Source organism: Wyeomyia smithii, chromosome 3, assembly GCF_029784165.1.
Source record: "Wyeomyia smithii strain HCP4-BCI-WySm-NY-G18 chromosome 3, ASM2978416v1, whole genome shotgun sequence".
Classification (NCBI taxonomy): Eukaryota; Metazoa; Arthropoda; class Insecta; order Diptera; family Culicidae; genus Wyeomyia; species Wyeomyia smithii.
The window spans coordinates 83952712-83977155 of NC_073696.1; the positions used below are offsets into that span (position 1 = coordinate 83952712).

The following is a 24444-nucleotide window of genomic DNA, read 5'->3' on the forward strand; positions in this document are numbered from 1 at the left end:
CCTAGGTACCTACCCTCCGGAACAGTCGGAAATAATTGCATATGCCCTTCAACGGTCCGATCACCTAGAATTATCATTGTCTGTTTTGATTTCGTTTTACGGATTTACGAAATAACGTCTGGCATGAGGTGCGTGTTACGGTCTCTGAAAACAAACTGCTTATGCTAAGATGCCTAGTCAAACACTACTTCAGCATGCATTTTCGGTGTCTCACATGGCAATCGCTAACGATCAATTAGGTTCATTGGCACGGCGTTTGTTTTAAATAGCAAAATGCGTAGTAAAAAATCACTAAATAGTTCGGTCCACTCCATAGCTTTGAGCTTATTTACATTATATTTTTCAACAAGTGATTATCACTCTCCATCTTTCGCATAAACAAACAGCATTACTTTACTCAGTTCTGACACTTGTCGGTGCCTAAAATTTTAGCAATCATTAATTTTCGGTCGCCAGTTTGCACTCCATTGATTATCACATTCTGTGTGATATCAAATTTCTATCCAGCTACAAATCTCGGAGGGATCACTGTAGCTTGATACAATCAGCATTCAGCGGTTAATACCCACGACCACTTTCATAATCATCAACAGAGACAAGTTAGTAAACAACTGTTACCCAGCCAGAACCCTAGCGCCCATTGTGGCGAGTGTTCTTCTCACCATTTTCCCGGTTTTTATCGGCGACAACGTGATGCTGGATAGTAGTGTGGCTGGAAGTTGAGTGACTTTTTGCGCCTTCGCCGGAGTGCCGCTAGAGCACGGAATAAAACCTTCACCCTGCGCCCAGTTACCAATTAGTATCCGCTCAGTGCTCGATCGAGATCGAGCTCATTAGGCAAAACCGAACCCGTTCTTCGGACACACTCTAGCCACAAACATACATGTACATCAAAACAACAAGCGCGCTCGTTTAATTGTATGCCGATCGGATAACGGCGCTCTAATTGTTCAATTTAGTGTTTGCCGCCTTATCGGCTTGTGATATTGACGCGTTCAGCGGTGAATATTGAATAGAGAGAAGAAAAAAAGCTATAATAACAGTGCAGTGTGCGGTTTGTTTTCTTTGTTACTCGAAATTTAATCGCATTTAATCTTTCGCTCGAAACGTTGGATTTCTTTGATTCGGTGGGTGTGTTTTGAACCCTTGAGGCGAAAGTTTAGTATGTTTCCAGAACCTTTTACCATAAATAGCGTTTACAGAAAGTGTGAGTGATGGTTTCCAACCGAAAACATACAATAGTTTTCGTAAAACTCTCTAAATTGTAAGAAATTGTGTTTACACATGCCCGCATTATTCCAGCATTCTTTAAACCGCAGCGTATTATATGTACTGATAGTGGACAGAAATATACCAATTCAGTTCCAACCGGACGGCACCAGAAATGTGCCGGCATGTTATGTTTGTGCTTATCTGCGGCACTGACGAAATGATTGTTCAAACAACGTTAACATTGAGCTACCCAGAAAGGTCGTTGAAAGAGCTTACTTTTTCATTACGGTTTTCGAGTACAATACCTGATAAACCGAAATTCTGAATTCATCTTCGGCAGACGTCACACGTCAAAGGCATGTTGAGAGCAATACTGTTTGCAATATCAGACTCTCTTAACTTTTTTCCCTGTCTACCCCTGAATACTCATTATGAATCCTTCTGATAATAGTTATTCTAGGACTATTCTGTTCGTTTCCATCCATTTTTTTGCTATACGAACAGAGCTCTTGTAGAACAATAGTTTGTTGAAAATTTTGGTATCAAATTTATCCTACTAACTGGTAATTCATAGGTTTTAGAATTTTAAATCCAGGTAAAAAATATATGAGATAAGGTTCACCATAAAAAGCAGAATCACAAAAGACAGAATCGTGAAAGGCTGAATTCTAAGACTAAACTCACAGGGAAGAGTATTTCATAAAACGGAAACATGAAAGGCAGATTTACGCTGGGCACCAAAGGCAAGATATAGAAAAAAAACAGACAGGTAAAACTATGAACGCTATAATATAGCAAAAAAATGAAAATATAACAAAACACCAATGATAAGTACCGGCGAAAGATAAGTAAACAACCAACCCTGAAATCTAATGGTGATGAAATTGCAATTTTAAATTGTACAGAGCTTTGAACTGGTGGTGTTATCTCTCATTATCAACGTTTTTCATAAGTTTCTTTTTGCGCTATATAAAATTGCATTTTGCAGAGTGTATTTTATTTTTAAAGACGTTATCTATACTTAAAGACGTTAAAATCAACACTGAGAAAATTATTTAGTCCATAGTCAGTTGCTGACCTACCTTCGGAAGCGGTGGCGTCTCACAAAAAATAATTATTAACTGGTCAATACAGGCGCACTCAAAAGCTCAAACCGGAAAAAAATGAAAAATTATAGCTTTTCAACCATTTTGTCAACCAGTGTTATTTTCCAGGTTTACTCGAACATATTAACTTTCGTTTGATAATGTCTGAACTAGTATTCGATCGAAAGCCCCGAGGGTTTTTTCATTAAATCGGTACTGAAAATGATTCCTCCCATGATTCTACAGACCATTGGGGAAAATTTTCAACGATGCCAAAACAAAATACATTAACATAAAAATTAGCGTATAGGAGAATAACATTCACTTCGGAACCAATTGCGCTCACACTAATGATCAAAGGGACGCACTTGCTTGAAGAGAGCAGCGAATCGTGTGTATCTGAGTAGCTTGCAAAAAACCATCGCGGTGAAATCTGAATTATATCTAGGGAGATAATAAACTGGTGTGAGCTTTCTCACACGAAAGGACATTACGCACAATAACTACACAGCAGCGCTCACTGCAGTGCTTTTACTGTGCATGTCTTAAGCATACCTCTATCAAATGAGGGGAGCATCTAGGTAGGAAAGTGAATTGCGTTGATTGCTTTGCATCTCGAAACTAAAAAAATCCACCCGCCGTCACGCATTTTCTGCTTCGAATGCAATCGAATTTATCTCTGCAGTGCAAACCGCGGTGTACTTCTGTGTATTATCACTAGAGTGATTCACCACTCTTGTTTCGCTTAACTGGGGTGTCAGTAGCAAGTGCATTAATGTTCCTACACGCAAAAGTTGGAGTGTGCGTAACCAGATCGTTTATGAGCGAAATTAGCGCATTTACTGATTAATATTAGAACCTGTACAACGCATGTGCGTTGGGCATAACGCATATGATGCTCTAGCGTATTTTGAATGTATTGCGCAGCTCCAAACCACTACACTTATAAAGCATCAGCCGATGTTCAGAAGGTTGGCATCGTTAAAACAGTGCAACCAGCAATCAATACTGATAAGTTGGGTACTGACTCCATTGAAGAAATTATTGTCTGATTGATTAACTTTCATGAATCAGGTCATTTGAAAACATCATTCAACCATTAACAATAAACAAAAACATGAGACTAGTCCAAAACATTCTGCATTAATTATGACTCTGGTTTTATTCACATGCATTCGGTTCTGCGTTACTGGCACCAGCGTCAATAACTTCCGCGGCAACAAGGCTCGCTATTGGCTGTTTCGGTTGCTGACGATTTTTAGGGATGCACGAGCCGTTGATACGCACCGGCTCGCAAAAGTAAAGAACGGTTTTTTGAGCGCCTCGAAACTGTTTGTTCGCCCGAAGCCGAAGTTTACCGAGACATTACGATTTTTGTGTATATGATACATATTCTGATTTTGATCTCTGTCAATGTATTCCTTGTACAACTTTTGCGTTATGCGTACCACGCATTGGTTGTGCGAAGTCAGAGCAAATTCTGTGCGAATTGAAAGGACACATTGGATGATTAAGGCTTGAACTTTTGCGTGTACAAGCAGTAGAAACGCAATACAAAGTACACAGTACACAGTACAAAATATAGTGAAAAAAAAATTGCTACACGCAACGCTCATGCTAGGTATGAAGTGAACGGTGAATATTCACACTGCTCTTTCAACATAATGAGGAGAACAGCAAGTCATTGTGAAAATTGTCGAAATTGCAAACAAATTTTCACAATTTCATGATTACACTTTCTTGATTTTCCACCTCTCCTGGAAGACCCTAACGAATATATCATTCAGTAAAGTAGAAGAAGCCACAAGTCTTTTAACATTATAAAAGCATCCGAGAGGAATGCCAAGATGGCAGATTAAGTTAAAAGTTAAAAGAAGGGGAAAGAAAGGATTCCATACCCGTTTCTATGGTCACCATCGAACATTTACGCTTTTTTTTGACCAAAACTCCCGGAGGAGAAAAAATTCAAATTCACTCACAAATCTGTAAATCTGGTATCCCTGTTTTTTACTGCCTTTTAGCTGTATACCACTTGCAGTTTTTTTTTCTCTCTAAGTTTTCAGTTTGCCATATGAATTTATGATTATCGGGACACTCTCACTCACAAGGTGGTTCAATCCAAACATTTTCATTTCACGGCTCGATCGGATCAAAAGACGATAACACTGGTCGACAAAATAAAAAAAAATGCATTTCAAAAGCTCAAACCGGAAAAAATGAAAGATTATAGCTACTCAACCACTCATATTTTCCTATTTTGGTGCCCCTAGCCATTATCAAAACGCGTCAACTTACGTGAGAATGTCGTATAGAAATTGCTCGCCTGGTTCATCGCTATAACGCTATAACGAGGAAACTTCTTTAAGAGCTCTCTGACACGATTTTGATCATCTTTGTTAGAGAGAAGAGTATTTCATAAGACGGAATTTATTATTTTCTTTGTTATTTTCATCGTGTTCCTGAGAAAACTACATGACTATCACCCCGAGATAAAGCATGGCCCCTCCACATACCACGTGGACAGATTTTAAATGATTTTACTTTTTTAATCACAAAAACACCTTGTTGGTCGTCTTCTTCCTACCGAATTCGAGGCAAACACGATCATCGCTAAGTAGTTGTTCGACATTCTTACAACATGCTCTACCCAGCGTATTCGTCCAGCTTGAGCCACCTTTTGAATACTGGGTTCGCCGTAGAGTTGCGCGAGCTCATCATCCGCCTCCATATCCCGTTCTCCTGCACGTCGCCAAAGATCGTCGCTAGTAACCCGTCGTTCAAAAACTCCGAACACTTGCGGTCCTCCACGAACATTGTCTACGTATCATGCCCGTAGAGAACAACCAGTTTCATGAGTGTTTTATGAGGTTACACTTCGTACGGGGGCTTAGTCTGTTCGACCGCATTTGCTTGTGGAGCCCATAGTAGGCACGTTTTCCCAGGGTGGCCAGCGAACCGGGAAAACCTGGAAAACTGGGAAAAAGCCGGGAATTCGAAAATGAACCGGGAAAACCGGGAGAAAGCCGGGAATTTCAATACTAAACCGGGAAATTTGTCATATTTATTTTGAACATTATTTTTCATTTACTACATGCTTGGGATCTGTTGTATTAGTTCAACGCGCTATATATTTTCTGCCAGTTCACAAACACTGGAAGACTCAAGATACCATTTAATTCATTCTCGGGGTAAGATGCTGCAGTAACAAGCCGGTCGTCATATGTTAAAATCTCGGCTAAGAGAGACGACCGTTAGAGTCAATAGGATCCTAGCGCTAGCCCCGCAATTGTTCTGTATATTAACGGTTGGCAGCGATTGTTTCTCTCTAATTTGTCTTCCTTCTCATTCGCACTGATTAGGACTTCACAGTAAGTGCCGATCAAACATCAAAACAATCACCACTTTACAGTTATGTATGTTTAATGTTGTGTTTTAAAGTTGTGTACCGAATTATTTATAATTGACGTAAACATATTCTTAAAAAAAAAAACAAGATTTGAATCTTAGGTTACAAATCGCCAACAAAAACTAACAAAACCCAGGGAAGGATAAAACTTTAAATTACTAAAAAATATTTTGAAGGCCAGAGAAGTCAAGAATGCCTCAAATCAGGTTTGTTAACTTGAAATAGGCAAAAACTAAATAATGATAAAAATATATCTAAGCCGTAAAACAAGTGACGCCTCCACCAACCACGCTTTAATTTTAAAACAGAATCTAGAAAAGTGTGTGAACACTGTGTGTGAATTTTATATTTTATTAATGATAGAAAATAATTCCAAATATTTGCCGTTTCCGAAGCTCAGCAGCAGCCAAAACAATTTTGAATTAAATTCCAAATTTGTGAAAATATATAGGATTAAAAAACTAACGCCGAAAATCTCAACCAGAGAGTGCAAAAAGTTAAAAAAAAACGCTTCAGTTAAACAGTTTAATTAAACCAGGAATTAATGTGAGTCTCAAATGACAGAAAATTGTTCCAAAGAACGGTTCAAAATAAATTAAAAATTTTTGTGAAAATACTCTGAAACATGAGGTACACATTGATTCTAAATTATATCTTGAGTTTAGCTGAGTGAATTGATGAAATTTTTGAGAGAATGACATTTTCTGCGCGCCCCAAACGTGCCCTTTGTATTAGACACAAGATAATACCAGATAATTCGTTTGTAATTTACACAATGGGCCGAGTTGCATTCCTCAGCCATGAAAAGTCGAAAAATCAACAGCAACAGGCCGAAGTAGTTAGCCCTTTTTCAAGTTTTGAAATGAAATAATGATATCGAAAACAAAATTCTTTCACAAATTTATTTTGTCAATGAATAAACGTGGTTGAACTTATATATTTATGCGTTTTAAAACCGGGAAAAACATCAATTTCTAACCGGGAAAACCGGGAAAAAACCGGAAATTTGAAATTGGAAATCTGCTGGCCACCATGCGTTATCCGCTGATAATACACCTCCGGTTCTCACGGCTGGTATAATTGTCCTCAGTTACCAGTGAGCCAAGATAGACAAACTCGTCGGCTATCTCGAATTTGTCGACTTGTCGTTGATCGTAGTGCTACTGCCTAGATGTTGCCGGTCGACGTTGCGTTTTAGTCATATATACTGTTCTGCAACCGCCGCAGTTATTCTGCCAATATTGTCCATTTCATCAGCAAAGTAAACGAATTGACTGGATTTGTTGAATATCGTACCTCGCGTGTTGATGTACGCTCGATTCATTACACCCTGTAACGCAATGTTGAATAGTAGGCAAGAGAAACTAACACCCTGTCGAAGCCTCCTGCGGGATTCAAATAGACCCGGCAATCCACCCGAAGTCCGCACACAGCACTGCGTTCCATGCCTTTATTAGTTTAATCAGCTTCCTCGGAAAGCCGTTTTCGTCCATGACCTTCTATAGCTCTTTTCAGTCAATAGTGTCATATGCGGCTTTGAAGTCAATGAGTAGGTGGTGCGTGAGGGTTTTTCTGAATTCACAGCAATTCTGGAGGATCTGCCGTATGGTAACGGTTTGGTCAGTCGTAGATCGTCCTTCTACAAAGCCAGCCTGATAACTTCCCACAAATCTGTTAGCTAGCGGTCGGCGGAAAATGATTTGGGAAAGCACTTTGTAAGCGGATTTCAGGACGGTTACCACATGATAGTTCCCACATCCGATTTGTCGCTTTTTCTAATTGATTGGGCATATATCCCCATCCTTTCATTCCTCCGGCAGCTGTTATGTATCTCAAATTCCTGCAATCAGCCGTTTAAACAGATGGCCAGCTTTTCCGGTCCCATCTTTATAAGCTCCGCTCCGGGGTCATCCTTCCCAACCGATTTATTGTTTTCCAGCTGCTTGATGGCAACCTTAACTTCGCCTCCGTTGGGACTGGCACGTCTTCTACTTTTGTCGCACCGACGCGAACGTTTTTTCCGCCGCCATGGTCCTCTACCTGAGCGCCATTCAGGTGTTCGTCGGAGTGCTGTTTCCACCTTTCGATCACTTCATGTTCGTCCGTCAGAATACTACCATCTTTATCCCGGCACATTTCGGCTCGCGGCACACAGTCTCTGCGGGATGCATTGAGTTTTTGGTAGAACGTTCGCGTTTCCTGCGAATAATGCAGCTGTTTCAGCTCTCCTCCTCCTCCAGACGGCGCTTTTCTCCCGGAAGACTTTACACATTTGCCCGCGCAGCGTTCTTCTCATCCATCACCCCCCCCCCCTCGTCGTCGAACCACTCGTTTCGTTGGGATAGTCCCACATGCCCGATGACGTTCTTCGCTACGTTGTTGGGAAAACTGTTTCGATGGTGTTCCAACAGTCCTCGAAAGGAGCTTCCTCGTGTTCTCCCTTGGAAATTAAGAGATCAGCAGTTCAACGCCCCGAGTTTCTAATCGTTAGTCCGTTTTCATCGCGTGGGTCTGTTCCGATTGTTCCAGCCCGAATTTCTTTGTTCCTCTTTTATTACTTGTGAATATTTTGCGGTTTGTAAGACCTGCGCACCAACCCCCTGTCTCGCCGGACGGCCATCGTGAACAACACTGTTTAGAGCTTAGGATTAGCTTAAATATTATGACGAATTCTGCATTTCTTGAATATGCCATTTCAGATTCTGTTTTATGGAATAGTCCGCCTTTTGTGATTCGAACTTTCATGATTTTGCCTTGCATAATTCTGTTTTTTTTTCATTTTTCGTTGATCATATAAACATATTAAAAAATTCGTGATCATATAAACAAACCAAATAAACTTCAATTTTCAAATTTATAACTCTTTGACCAAAAATTCGTGTAGTTATAATGGCATTAATTTAACTGGATGGGGAAATTTTGCATACAAAAATTAGATTGAATTGTTGCAGGATTACAGAACAAAAGAAACACATGTTCATTATGACGGGGCTTATTTTCAAAAATGTTTTCGAGACCCGTTATCCCAGACAAAATAACCTCCTTGAGTTTCGATAACCAACATCTAAAAAATCAATCAAAATGTTTTTCAAAATATTTCCTATTTGCCAATCGAATTTCTTGAATGCTCCTGTGATAGCAAAAAAGACCACCAGTTCTAACTTAATACTCCAGCTTATATAATGAATTGCCAACCATAATTTGGATCGTTTTCATTAAAGGGTCTGCTTAATATCTCATCAATACTGAAAAAGTTCACATTCAACCTTACCCTTAATATTTTTTCTGTCCAATCACGAATTTCTTTAGTTCCGGTGCATACTACCACCCGATGTTAATTTGTATCCGGTACCTTGATAACAAAATGAGAATGAAAATCACTTTTTAATTCTTTATACCTAATTTAGAGCATTCTAAGAGTGGCTTCGAAATTTCTATGATGAAAATTCGAAATATGCATCGGTTTTTCTCCGGTTACTTTGAAAATCCTATGTAACATGCTTATGTTGTTGTAAGCATTGCAACCTTGGTGGCAAGAAACGGAGCGTAAAACAGATATTTCCGGTAAAAACAATTCTACGGAAACGATGAACAATATGTTATATGAATATATTATCTAATAAATAACCATTGACCAGTTGACCATTGTAAACAAAATTCAAAACCGTGCAGTTCCAAATGTTATTGATCACATTCAATTGGTCTGTTGACAGCCGCCACGTCCAACTGAATACAACGTAAACAAATTCAATGAGCAGCAGGAAAACAGCTCTGCTAACGCCAGATGCCCTAACTGTAGAAGCTTGTTAACGGTAGCGAACTTGTACATACGTTTAACTTTTAACACGTACTTTTACAACCTCGCCGCGAAGTCTAGACTCAGCTGTTTGGAATGTTTTTTTTATCACCCCCAACAGTGAATAGAGTTTAAAAATATCCGGCCTAATTTTAAAAACAATCGCCAATTCTAACCTGTTTCAGCGAACGAAAATTCCAGAAACACATTCATCGCAAATGGTTACTGTAAAATCACAAACAAGCACTCTCTTTGCGAATGAGTGATTTAACATTTTTATCTGAGAGTGTACATAGTGTACTAATGTGCTCATGACATTTTATCTTTTGAAGATTATTGACACATCGCGAGCTCTTCAAATTGGTTACGTGAGAGGGAATTAACTTTTATTTGAATCTGCCAACTGCTCATTTTGATAGCTGACAGATTTATGCAACGATGTTTAAGTCTAACTGCGTCGTTACTTTACAACCTAAATGTAACAGAAAACAAGCTTTGTAAAACGAGCGGGGGCCAAGTGTGGTTGGTAACGTCTCCGCCAACCACGCTCGACGCCTGGGTTCGAATCCCACCGCCGACATAGGTGTCGATGGTTGTGAGGTGGCGTGATCCACTCACAACCAACCCAACTGGTCTAGACTCAATCCTAGCCGACACCGGGAGATTTTCTGAGGCGAAAAATCTCTGGGATCACGCCTTCCATCGCATGAGGAAGTAAAGCCGTTGGCGCCGGTCCGTTAATAAACGGGTCGTGAGTTAGGGTCCTGGGTGTGGAGTCGCCTCCCTGGGCGTAGTTGATTGGCCACAACAGTGGCGGAACTAGACCGACGGAAAATAAGCGAGAATATAAAAAAAAGCTTTGTAAATGATTGTTTATAGCGACCCAGCTGGTAACAACGCGGAAGAGTTCCGTTAGCACAAATAAACGACTTCCTTTTCCCTAATTGACAAATCTGCTCAGCAGCCACGTCCGTTGGAAACCATCACTCACAGCGGTCGAAACCGCGCTACGCTTACTAATCCTTAACCTTTGCGGGTAATAAAAATTCTAACCAGAACAAAGACACCCATTATCGTTCAGTCAAAATCAGCACCCCAAACCGTTTCATCCTGTTTGTCAAAGGCCCAACTCTACCGGCACTGACCGAAACCGTAAGTCACAAAATGTTTACCGTGTTTCGTTTTGGTAAAAACGGTAACGAACCGAGCAGTCTTCCCACATTCGTAAAAACATTAGACCCTGTCGGATGCGAGCGTCTCGAACGGCCTTGATCTTGAGAAAGTGCCCCAGGTACCATACCGAACTTAGAGCAATTCAGATGCGTTTGTGTGTGTATATGTGTGCGTGTGTGTTTGCATGTCTAGCCTCCAGGCCACCTGCCGTCACCGCATCTACTACTGCTGCTGCTGCAGTTGAAGCTCTAACGTCGCGACGCAGAACCAGTTTCTAGATCAGTTCCCGTTTGGCAGCCTCGAAGAGAACCCGATCGACAGAGCAGGCGCGCGCGAGCATCGCGAAACCCGATCGTACAAAAAGACGCGCACGCCCTGCGTCGCGTTTCAGTCGCTTCGCGATATCCACGCGAAAATAGACGGTGAGGCAGAGGTATCAGAAGAGGTATCAGGTAGAGGAAATAGGTATCAGAATAGAATAAATACCGTGAGTGAGCGGGTCTGTCGATCGCGCAGTGGGAGATTCGTCATAGGTTTCGTCGTCAAATCGTGTGTGCGCGTAATTAGTGCAAGTTTTCTGTTTTGATTTCAATTCACGCTTTCAGTTCATTATAGAAATCGAAACGGCTAGGACATTTGTGCAAGGTTCGGTCGGGGTGCTCGGAGGTGGAAACAAAAAACATTACAATTGTACGAACTGTTCTGTTCGAATATTTTCTTTTACACATGCCTCGTTTCCAAAGGTTCTTGAGAAGAGCTACGAGTCACACGGAAAAAGAAATGTTTTGCGGTCCATCAATAATGGATCTGCTGGTCGGAGGTCAGTTTGCCGGTGAGCAGGACAAAACCGGTGGACAAGTGTCGCGGATGATTTCGGAAGAATCATTTCGTACGTACAATCAGCGCGGCAGCTTTCGCAAGGATTCATCGGATGCCGACGATTTGGTGTTGGTGTCTTCACGGAGCGAGGACGGCAGCCCGTGGTACGACACCGAGGAGGAGGTGGACTTGAGCCAGTTTGAAAATGAGAAACAAACACGAGACTATTTTCGAAAAAGGATTGCGATCTTCGAGGCATCGATGAAAACGCCGGTGGCTGCCAATCGTCGCCTAGCAGCGCGTAAAATGGAAATGGAAGGCGGCTTCGGTGAAGCGTGGGAGGCGGAGAACGAGTGTATTCCGCCGCGGCAGTTGCTGATGTACTTGGTCAGGTAATTGATGCTTGTTGATTGTTTTTTTTTTTGGGTGCTTAGATCACATTATTGCTACAAACCCGGTGGCACAAACTGTTACATAAATCAAATTTCTTCATCTCGCGTGTGTTTTCGCCGGCAATTAGCCCCTTTGGCAGATGTGAGTCGTTATACAGCCCGTTGAATACCTATCGAATTAGCTGATCTGGGTGACCGCTCTTGATTGAAAATTGCATACTAGAATGCATAATATAAGAGGTGATAGAGGTGATCTGTTACGTAGCAAGTCGTAAGTGTAGGATACTTAGAATAATTACATGCCTGCGATTAGTTTTATTCAAATCGGCTTGCGCATACATAACACCGTAATATTATTAAATTTTTGTCACAATTAGTTCGAAAATCACTTTATTTATTACAAACTCAGTGAGCAGCAACAATACATCGGCTAAAGGATATGTACGTGCCTCAGCCTGTGTTAATGCACAAGGCCAACAGGAAGGGTGTGCGCTTCTAGCCAATAAAACCCAGGAAGAATCAGCAAAGTGAGCAAGTCGTGAAAATATTATTTCTCGCAACCGTCTGCTGCCTTTGTGGATTAAGAGACTGGTGTATATTTAATTCCATTAGTTTATCGCTAGAGTTAGGTATTTGGAGAATTTTTGTGCTCCACTTGGCAGCAAATGCAGATTTTCATTGTCGTCACTGCAGTTTTTGCTCCGAGTAAAAAAATGTGTTTTAGGCCGTGACGTTAATCATTGTCGATTTCACGCCCAATTAATTTTTAAATTTTACATTATAAAAACAGATGGGTATATTTTTCGACTGCTATCTTAGTGATTGATTATAAAATTAGTATAAAATATCATAAATTCTGGCATTTTTTCTTCACGTGGCGTCGATATATTTTGTGCAAGCGTTTTGAACCAAGGTATTGAATTAAAGTAAGTGATGGTATTGAATTAATGAAGTTTTTTTCCCCTATAATTTTATAGCTCTAAAAACAAAAAGCTTGAAAATAATTTGCTACAAGTGAATCTATATAAGTTATTCGAATGGCTATTATAAAAGCTATAAAATTAATCTTATTGCGATTGCGTTTTTATCACAGTACATCTAGTTTCTATAAAGAGTCTCCCATCAAAGGTTCATATATAGTATGCTACGTACCGTAGCTTCCACTATTATTCTGTAGGTATCGGACATTACTATGGCTGTGCTTCGTATACCATCCATCAAAGCTAGTTTACTAGTAAATCATCTTGAGACTCGATTGTATTAGGAATTTATTTTGCCTTACAGAATCGTACGCTGCATTGAAATCTCAAAACAGAGGACGGTAACTCTAATAGCTCAGTTATCTTAATCAACCGAAAACATTGCCTTAAAAAAGGGTTTAGCCTTTAGAAGAGAACTGAACATTCTATCAGCGAAATAATCTCGAAAATGAAAAATTATTCATTTATTTTGTAATGGTGATTTTCACTGAAGGTCATTCGTCGCTCCCACAAAAATTTATTTTAACATATTTTATTTATTTATTTATTCGTTTTTGTATCATCAGACCAATATCGGTCCCCATGAATGATGGGTGAGGAAAAGCTCACTTGAGGTGGTCACGTGGATCTTCCTCAAATGTGCGTGAAAACCTCACCATCTTTTAATCTAAAACATACTTTATGAAACTAGCACATAACAATATATATAACATCACAGCAAATTGTTGGAAACTAATCTACGGCGATACATTACTGAAGATTCGTCGAAGTTAAACATTTCACTGAAATCATTAAATTGGCGAATCATAGACGAGATGGGGGAGTTTGCGGCGTACTCTGTTGAAAGTCAATTTTTCATCCAGTATTACACCCAAGTCTTTCACTTGTTCAACTCTTTTAAGTTTTGTATCAGAAATCTCGTAATCAAAGGAAAACATATTTCGTGTGCGATGATAGCTTATAATAAAGCATTTTTCAATGCTCAACAATAAGCAGTTTCGGGAGCACCAGTCACTGAATAAGTTTAATAGGTTTTGCAACTCTTTGCAGTCCTCGAGGCACCTGACGACTAGGAAAATTTTCAAATCGTCAGCAAAAAACATTTTTCCTCCTGAGTTGAGTAACAGTGCAGCATCATTAATAAAGATGGAAAATAACAGTGGCCCAAGATTACTGCCTTGCGGAACTCCTGAACAATTTGAAAAAGAGGCAAATTGACAGTTTCCAATTCGTACAAACAATTCCCTACGAACAAGATACGATTCTATCCATTTACAAAAGCGCGCAGTGCAGCCAAGTTTCTCTAATTTGGACAAGAGGATGGTATGATTGACCGAATCAAAGGCAGCTTTTAAATCGGTATACACTGTATCCACTTGAGCTTTAGAGCCAATATTTTTAATACAAAGTGAAACGAATTTTATGAGATTTGTTTCCACCGTACGACCTCTAAAAAATTCATGTTGTTCTTTGCATATATAGTTGCGACACGCAGCAAAAAATGTGTTGTTGATGATAGTTTCAAACACCTTAGATTCAGCGCGCAAGGAGGTAATTCCTCTGTAGTTCAAGACGTTACATTTATCTCCTTTTTTGAAAACTGGAAACATACATGATTTCTTCCATGCGACGGGAAAGCATTGTTGATGTAGCGAAGCATTAAATAGCCAAGTTAGCGGTGCTGCTAAGATCTCGGAACATTGTTTCATTAGAGCTGCAGGGATTACTCCCGGTTCAGGCGAAAATGATGATTTAATACTCTTAATGGCTGATATCACGGACTGCTCGCTCACATTGAAAATATCCACTGCTAGCGGCACATTACTCAAAGCTTGCTCGTTTTGTTGAGAAGTGACTGTGTTGCTACTAAACACGCTAGCAAAGTGTCTTGCAAATATGTTGCACTTATCCTTAGACGTGACAGCGGGCACATCATTGAGGAATACAGTCTATGGTAAACCATTCTCTTTCCGCTTTGAGTTTACAAATTTCCAAAAATGTTTAGGGTTTTTGCGCAAGCTTTGCTGAGCGCGAAGAATGTGGCGAGTGTACAGAAGCTTTTTGTAATGACGATATTTGTTACTGGCAGTAGCAAAACAGCGTCTAGAATTTGATTCACGTCGTCGGGTATAAACTCGAAGGGCTTTAGCTCGAATGCTTTTCAGTCGTCGAAGCTTCGCGTTAGACCAAGGTGGTTTCTCAGAGGCTTGGCGTAAGGGTACAGCAATCATAAGACAGTCATACAGCTTCTGATCGTAATAATCAACTGCATCATTCACATCAGTGAAGGTTTCGAGGACGCTCCAGTCAATTTGTGATACAAGATAGCGCAATAGGTCAATGTTCGTTTTATTATAGTCAAGTAGGTTTGTGTCAGGAATATCTTCGAATTCTACTGGTCGACGAGCAGCTTATTCTACGCTTAGAGCCGGGTAAAAAACATCAGGCGGAACCATCGCTTCAAGAGCTTCATGAACCTTGCATTGTGAAGCGCAATCTTCACTCACGATTACGAGGTCCAAACAGCGAGACTGATGGTGGCAAATACCATTTATCTGTCGGAGTCCCAAGAAAGCGATCCCGTCGAGCAACATGCGGCTAGAAGGCGTAAACGTAGAGTTGATTGGATCAGCGTATGTGAGCCCATGCGAAGTGCTTATCCATAATAGACCAGGCTGGTTAAAATCACCCAAAACTGAGAGTGAGTCTTGCGTGTTCATTTTGGTACATACAGATTCAAACATGTCCAGCACATTTTGAACTACGTTGCAGTCGGATTTAGTCAAATAAAACTTTTCACATAAGTTTGGCTAAGTATACTTAGTATTTTCAGTGAGTGTGAGAAATGTTTGGACTCAAGAGAAAATGTGAAAGGGGCGTAGATATTTTATAGAAAGCCTTCAGGAACGAGTAGAAAGAAACTAATAAATTAGTTTTTCTCAAAAAGAGCCAAAAATATACATTATATTTAGAACAAAAAAAAGATGAAAATTGTCTTAGTTTTTTTTTTGTTGAAACTTATTGCAAAACTTTTATTAAGAAAATTTTTTTCACCAAAGTTTATTTGCTATGTTCGATTATAATATTTTAAAATTTTTTTTAAGTTATCGCTTCGTTTAATTCTATGGAGATACACTTAGATAGCAAAAGGATGCCTTAGAAAAGTTTTGTCGTATTTCGAATTTATCTAGCCTAACAGAATCGTACGCTTCATCGAAATCTATGAACAGAAAAAGATGAATCTAGAAGCTGAGCTCACTAAATCCATCAACAATAATTTAGAATATTGCGGAGATTTTAGCTTTTATAAGAGAGCTGAAAAATCTATGCTAGGTTAAGAGACGCTACATGAGCGTTTCCAATTAGAATTATCTGGAAGTCCGCAAAAAATCAATAGATTATTTCTTATTATTCATGAATTTCATGAAAAAAATCAAAATGAATATTCACAAATAGGAGCGATACATTCATATTTTTTTTTTTTGAATCTTTTTAATACGAAACTTTTACGCAGACAAATTTTGTGTTCCAAGTTAATTTTGTGTTCCAAGAATCCTTTGCTATCATTTTTTTTTTCAAAAGAACTTGTTAGCACCTTTACGGTTGCTTTCACGAAGATAAATTTTTGACAGTACTGTGTTCCGTGTGCTGTCAAAAATTTTTCTTCGTGAAAGTAACCGTAAACGTACGCTTCATTGTAATTCATAAACAAAAACGGTAAATTTAAAAGCTGAATTCAGCAAATCAATCGAAATCAATGCTGTATGATGAAATAATTTTAGCTTCTAGAAGAGAGCTGTGAAAAATCTGTGTTACGTCAGGAAGTGTCGTACAAGCGTTTTCAACCAGAATGATCTGTAAAACTGAAAAAATTAATCGAATACTTTTTTAATCGATTGAAACGCACACATGTTTGGCTGCAGGGTTGTCGTATCTCCTCAGAGAATCACTGACGTGTAGGAGAACATTTTTCACTGCGAAAACAACTGCTCTTACGCTGGTTAACCACTTATGTTACGCTTGGTTGTGGTATAAGCAACAAGTGAGTTGATTTTTGCTGTTGGTTGTTTGTAGAAGTTTGTTGCTTTGTAGAAAAAGTATTGCTGATTACAAATATTTTTAGAGCCAAAACGGGTTATCAATCTCTTCGGCACCAATCAATGTGATGTCTTCGACAAGGTTGTGAATACTAATTTTGTCTTTCTGAAAAAAAATTAATAAATAAAAAATATAGCTGGAAAAAAATAAAAACTATTTTTTTTAAAAGATAATTTTGCTAATTATGTATTCTAATTCTATTTCGAAAAAAGAAACAATAAAGCAAAAGAAAGTTGAGGCCAGAACGGTTTCTTTGATTGGTGTAACATCTTTAGCGAAGTTGAACACAGTAACTTTGTCCTTCCAGGAAAAATATTCTCCGTGAGACAGAAATAATGTTTTTGCCTTTCTACTAGAAAGGTATAGCAATCACTGGAAAAACCAAAGGTATAAAAGTGGTCCCAATGGCCGAATGTAATATACCACTCGACCTCTTTCGACGAACTGAGCATTTTCTGTATGTATGTATGTATGTGTGTATGTGTGTATGTGTGTGTGTATGTGCAACTTTTTTTCTCACTCACTTTTCTCAGAGATGGCTGGACCGATTTTCATAAAATTAATTGCAAATGAAAGGTCTAGTTGCGCCATAGGTTGCTATTGAATTTCATTGTAATCGGATTTTTAGTTTAGAGGTTATGTATCAAAATGTAAAAATCACGAAACATCAATATCTGAGAAACCACATAACCAATTTCAATAAAACTGGTTTCAAATGATCGGGCTGTCTCCAGAACTCTTACCTTTTAAATTTCGTTATGATTGAACATATGGTTCGAAAGTTATGTAAAGAAAAGTTATCCTGAGGTTGTGTAAACTCACTCATTTTTCTCAGAGATGGCTGAACCGATTTTCACAAAATTAGTGTCAAATGAAAGGTCTAGTTTCCCCATAGGTTGCTATTAAATTTCATTGTAATCGGATTGTAACTTTGTCCGTTGTTCATAAAAATGTGAAATCACATAATGAAAGTAAACATATTGACTTTCTCCTAACGATCACTGGCTAATTAAAAGGTAGAAAAGTGATCCAAATGGCTGAATATCATATACTACTCGACTCAGTTCGACGAATCGAGCATTTTCTGCATGTATGCATGTATAGGTGTATATGCACCTTTTTTTCGCACTCACTTTTCTCAGAGATGGTCTGACTGATTCTTTCTATCTTGGTGTCAAATGAAGGGTCTATTTGCTGCTTATGTTGCCATTGAATTTCATTGTAATCAAACTTTTAGTTTTGGCGCTGCGTCAGAATGTGAAAATCGTTTTTATATCTCAGAAGCTGTGAACATAGTTGAATTCAAATTAATGAGCTTTTGAACCCTTAAACAATGAATTTCATAATGTTTGAACATGTGGTTTGAAAGTTATAGAAAGAAACGTAACCCGCAGACTGTTTAAAACTATAGCTACGATCAAAATATGTGGCCTCAACATCATTTAAATTTGATATTGTACTATTTCAATGTTTGCGGCCTTGCTCGGGATTGAAGTTGAAATTAAAAGTCATTTATATCATTTCACTTTTTTTTAAGTCATTTCAATCATTTCACTTTTTCAAAAGGGCCAAATTTCGTATATCACTCAACTCAGTTCGACGAGCTGAGCATTTTCTGTATGTGTGTGTAACGCTCTCCCAATCTCACTCGATTTTCTCAAAAATAGCTGAACCGATTTCAATGTAAATAATTGCAAATCAAAGGTCTAGTTGCCACATAAGACCCTATTGAATTTTATTGTAATCTGATTTCTAGATTAGAAGTTATGTATCAAAATGTAAAAGTCATGAAACATCATTATCTCGAAAACTACTCAACCGATTTGAACAGAATTGATTTTAAATAAACGGGCTACCTAAAAAACCCTTAACTTTCGAATTTTATGAAGATTGAACATGTGGTTCAAAAGTTATGGAAAGAAACGTGTTCTGGAGACTATTTAATCTCACTCATGTTTCTCAGAGATGGCTGGACCGATTCTCATAAAATCAGTGTCATATGGAAGGTCTTGTTGCCCCATAAGTCCCCATTAATTTCTTCTGCAAACGGATTATAAATCTATTTTTACAAATAATAAGTTTGAATGAGAAAGGCTGAGTCTGACCGCTAGGTGGATTAATTTAGGTTTTTTACAAAAAAATACACAAAAATGTAATTAAAAAAAATAAATATCTTGCAAGACTCACTTTCTATGAATCCTTTTTTTTCTACAAAAACTACACTAAGCTAAACAGCAATATTGAACGAGTAAATTAAAAAAACTGAAAATGTTGGAATTTGTCGAACAGAAAACAAACATTTTGACGTGGGACTACGTCTTTGTTTTCTATACTGGGATGCATTCTGTAAAATAAGAAACGCAACTTGCAAATGTTACGTCAGATTTCAGACGATAATAACAGTATAACCATATGATGGATAACAATAACCAATATATTGTTGGATAGATAAAATGTGTAACAATTTTATAATACGCTAGTCATCATTATTATTTCACTGCTCAACGGTGAAAATTGATAAAAAGTTACAAGGAAATTTACGTGAACAATTGACCAATCACACGCGAGCATTCCTAGCACAGACGATGTGAATGGACACCAACCATTCCCTGATGTTCTCTGTATCAATATCAAAAAAAAATGGACAGAGTTCCCCCGTCCCAACAGGTCAATTTGAGTTTGCTTCCATGAACTTAGACTAATTTGAAATCTCGAAGGTAAAGATCTTTCGAAAAGTTTTGAAACAAATCTTTTACTTGAACAATTTCTAAACCTGCCGTCAGAGCATAATAAAAACTGATGTCTTGAAAGAAAACATGCTGGTAAAAGCAACAATACCGTACAGTATAATATACACATTATGTGGAGCAGAGCGCCGCTGGTCTCTCTTCGTCTATCATTGCAGTGGTACACGACTTCTATTTCCGTGAAATCAAGAAAAAACTGCAATGCTGCTGCATTGATAGTGATTAAAATTTTATCTCATAAATGGTCGGCGTGCGACCAGACCGAACCAAGCGCCAAAAACATTATTTCGAGTAATCGGCGATCAAAGTTTAACCATCCCGTATGCTTCCTGCAAGCTGCTGCAGAAAAATTTTGTTATAATACCATTATAAACTGTTCAAATAATTTCGTTTTTTTTTTCATAAAAGATAGATTATCAGTTCTAACATCCACTAGTGTTAAAAACCCAATTTTCAAAAAAATGGCGCTTGGTTCGGTCTGGTCGCACGCCGACCAAATATGGTTACCTTAAAAAAACATAAACTACTCAACAAGAATTGAGCATTTTTGCAACAGTCATAAGATTTATTTTTGCATTTTATCTAAATGATCGTGATCGAAAGAGAGTTAAGAAATTTATATAAGCTTATGAGCCAGCGAATGCCATTGAATATTTTGTTGATTCACTAGGATCTATTCAAAATCTTTTTTCACATTTCAACATTGTTAGATGATCTATTTTTGTTATCAACTTTAAGTAATATTCTTACGTATATTAGCTGTCTTCGTAATACAGTGAATGTAATTGTTGGCAAATGAAACAAACTTGTCAAACAAAAAACAGAAATTAATCATTTTGAACTTCAACTTCCTTGTAATTGTTGATTGTTATGATTTTTCGCTGGAACTTCTTGATAATTTTGTTCAACTTATCTTCTTATGTTTCCTTATGAGTGAACCTATGTAACGGCTTCGAAATTATTTTCATTATTAGATTTATATAATAAATTTAATTTGATCAGAGTTTAATAAGACAAAATCATGTATTATGATAACGTAAATATTGTTAGATCTGGTTTATGAGAAAATAGAGTAAATTCTGATTCAGACGCATTGCGAGAAATTCTTGGTGTTTCTTCAATGACAACGATACGCCTGTGCCTTGTTAAAGAAATGTTGTTCGCACAAAGAAACACTACACAATATCGTTAAGTGTAATCGAAGTTTATTCGAGTATTGTTCAATATATTTCTAAAAAGAAAATTTATGGGGAGTCTGCATATAAAAAAATACTAAATCACAGAACAAACGAACTGTTGCTGTCTGCAGATTCTTTAACATTTGTAACTAAAAATCTTTCTAATTACAGTGTTTAGTCCCACGTCACCATTTCATATAACCCTAAGGCTGTATACCTTGTAGTATTTTTTAAAGACAAAACTATGTCGATCAATCAAACCAGAACAAAATCGGAGACGTCAAGTTTTTGAATTATCTCTCACGTATCTATTATTTACAAAAAATATTTCTAGCATCTAACCGGTTTGTTTAATCGATATATTGTCTTCGACAAAGTTGTAGATAGTATGTTTATCTTTCAGGTAAATATGAACTGATTTTAAAAAAATATTTCGGCACCTCTTTTTAATTTTTTTCATTCTTGAAGCTGTAGTGCGTAGTTTTTGTAGAAAAATAATTCAGATTAACAAAAAGTGAGTTTTTTAAGATATTTTTTTAATTATATTGTTTTTTTTTCTAATTATTTTGTCTCATTGTGTATATTTTCTCTGGAAGGAAAAAAATACTGTGTACAACTTTGCTGAAGTTGTTTTACCAATTAAATAAACCATTATGCTTCAATTTTTTTTCTGAAAGTTTTTTAAATTTTTTGTTTCTTATTTTCTCATGATCGGACAACCATCAGCGTTCAGTTAATTTTTTTGTCGTTTTCATAAAAGTTATTTTAGATAGTTTTTTTTAATTTTTTTTCAGCTTTTTATCTAAAAATAATTTTGTTTTATGTGGTATATATTTTTTTCGGAAAGACAAACTTATTATTTACAATATACCGAAGACGTCACATCGATAAAACAAACCCAAGATCATATATTTCTAAAAAAATTGTGCTTCAGATCTTAACTTTGAAGAGAAAAAGGTCCTTTCATATTATATACCAGAGTTTTCCAATAACTTCATGCTTTAGTTAAAAATATGAAGAATAAATTTGACCTATTTGTTTTAAATAAAATATTTGCTTGTTCTCTTTTATTTTTTTCGTGAACTGTATTCTAGAGCGCGTAATATTTTTCATTTTTTATTTTTTTGGTGGTGTGGCAACCTCTGCCTCTGTCTACTTCGAAAATGGAATATCGGAGTTCACGTTTTCATTATGCTGCGGTTTCTTCTTCCTGTTTAATTTTCAATGATAGTGAGTTTATTATGCGGGAGCAGCGAGTTTGCCCTGGCTGACAGCGGCTGTGCGGTTCTGTATTTGGTGATTGTATTTGGTGAACACGACCTCTGCGTATGCCTCTATTTGCATGCGAATTGCATTCAATTCAACCCGAATAGGTGAATGGTGCACCCCAACTTCAACCGTACTATCTCTAATAGAGCAAAATCGTCCCAAATGAAATGGAAATACGGAAAAATTTCATCGATCATTTTGAATATGAATGAAACTTTGCACACGTATTTGTTTTAGCAACCTGAACATTTTTCACAAATGAAGAGATGTTTTAAACCCATGAGCTATTTTCTAAAAGGGCGTATGAATTTTGACATAGGTTTTATTTAAAGCATTGTAGCCGTATAGAAAAATTGTCTGGAAATGAGTTGTAGGGAATTAATAACGCCTCATAAAAAATTTACACCGTGAAAAAACTTTTTTCGGCTAAAAAAATTGGAAATAAACACTAGATTTCAATAAAAAAAAAGTGTTAAATTTTTTTTTTTTTAAAGAAGTATAAATTTATTACGCAACTTGTGGAAAAGTCCAGGATGAAGAAATAGAAATCAATTTTTTTATCAAAGATATTTAAAAAAAAAAACAAGTCTAAACTTGACATTTTTAAAATATTTGTATTCAGATGATTTTAAAAGATTCAGGCAATCATTTTAAATCAAAAAGTTCTTGATAGCTATCTTTCTAAACGCATCGATTTTTGAGTTATTCTGAATGTGAGTTCGGAAAATTTATAATATTTAATAAAAAAATCTGTTCCTCAATTTGTCTGTGGTTCTCCAGCAAAAACCTCGAATTTATTTGAATGTTTCATCAATATTATGTAATTTATTCTTTAACAACAAGACGATGAGATGGACGATTCCAAAGAAAAGGTTTAAATGTTTCAAATGATATATTCATATAGGGTGTTAGGGAGCTCACTTAAAATCATTTAAAGGGGGGTGAAAGAGGACCCTATTTGATGAAAAAAAAATCCTTCTACGCATATGGCCAACATGTAACTACTGCATAGTTATTCACTTTTTTCAGTTTTCGGTTATGTTTGTCTTTAACGAGGTCTAGCACAATAAGCGAGATATGTTAGTATCATTGGAATGCTTTCGTACTGAATAGTGTCTTTAAAATGTCGAGTTAGAGAGTATAAAAAGCACTTAGAGAGGAATAAGTTGTAAGATTCACAATTTTCTGCTCTAATGTGTTTACGTAGACCCGTCGTTGGCGTCTTGTACACAACATGCACTGCATACTAGATAAATGCTCGAAACGTTTCGTTACACTTTAAATAGGGTCCTCTTTAACCCCTTGAAGATTTTAATTGTGCACCCTAATACCCTGTATATAAATTATATATTCATTTTCTGGTTTCATTATCTTAAGAATACTGATTTGGTGATACACAGCCTAAAGAAATATTCAAGTCATTTGAGGCGATTTAGCTCAATATCGTGACAAATGTTGTGTTTTAAACTGGTTCGCCTCATAAATTGTTTAACAGCTTCGGGAAACGTTATTATAGACTGTTCCGAAAATTATAAATGCATCTTTTTTTATTCAAATAAAACAAAAAATACAGGATTTTTCGGGTCATTTTATTCTGAAATATAGATAATAAGTGTTTTCTTTCCAGTTTCAATTCAAGTTGGGATTATTTTTCGTAGGATACGCGAGTTCTCTAACTTTTCTCTTAACACTACTCATAAGCTTTTGCACAGTGTGTTCTCCGACCATTTTTACCACTTTAAGCCAATCTTTTTTAAACTTTTCAACTTTGTTCGCTGGTTTGACATATTTCCTCAGCTTTGCCTTGGTCAAAGCCCAAAAAGTTTCAATAGGGCGAATTTCAGGGCAGTTTGGAGGATTCATCTCCTTTGGTACACATGTGACATTATTTGTTTTATACCACCCTAGTGCATCCTTAGAGTAATGGCAGGAAGCAAGATCGGGCCAAAAGATTGGAGGATTGTTATGCTGCTTAACCATGGGTAACAACCTTTTCTGCAAACACTCTTTCACGTAAATTTTACCATTCATTGTGTCATTCGTAATTAATGGACGAGATTACCTTCTCGCCGAATTTTTCGGTGTAAATGGCTTTCACTGGTCCAGGGACATCCTTTCCTTTCGGTGATGTATAAAATTGCGGTCCTGGCAGAGTCTTATAGTCCAGTTTTATGTAGGTTTCGTCATCCATGATAACACACCCCATTTTTTTGGTCAGAAGTTTGTCATAAAGCTTCCGAGCTCTCGGTTTCACAGATTCAGCTCGTTTTGGATTTCGTTTTGGCTGCT

The 24444-nt window shown here is 37.4% G+C and overlaps 1 protein-coding gene across 8 annotated transcripts in view; it reads left to right on the forward strand.

Annotated features, from left to right (window-relative positions):
- Positions 1 to 24444, forward strand: part of LOC129733261 (nocturnin) — a 61821-nt gene that overhangs the window by 4805 nt on the left and 32572 nt on the right. Inside the window, exons 1-2 of one of the 8 annotated variants that reach the window (XM_055694989.1) lie at positions 809 to 1162; positions 11416 to 11883. The exons of 3 other annotated variants lie outside the window; for them this stretch is intronic. In XM_055694989.1, the coding sequence (XP_055550964.1) occupies positions 11453 to 11883 (431 nt within the window). In that variant the 5' untranslated portion in view covers positions 809 to 1162; positions 11416 to 11452. Of the gene's footprint in view, positions 1 to 808; positions 1163 to 10584; positions 10652 to 10916; positions 11884 to 24444 lie in introns of those variants that run through there. 4 more of the 8 variants (XM_055694991.1, XM_055694992.1, XM_055694990.1 and 1 more) reach the window with 4 other exon arrangements.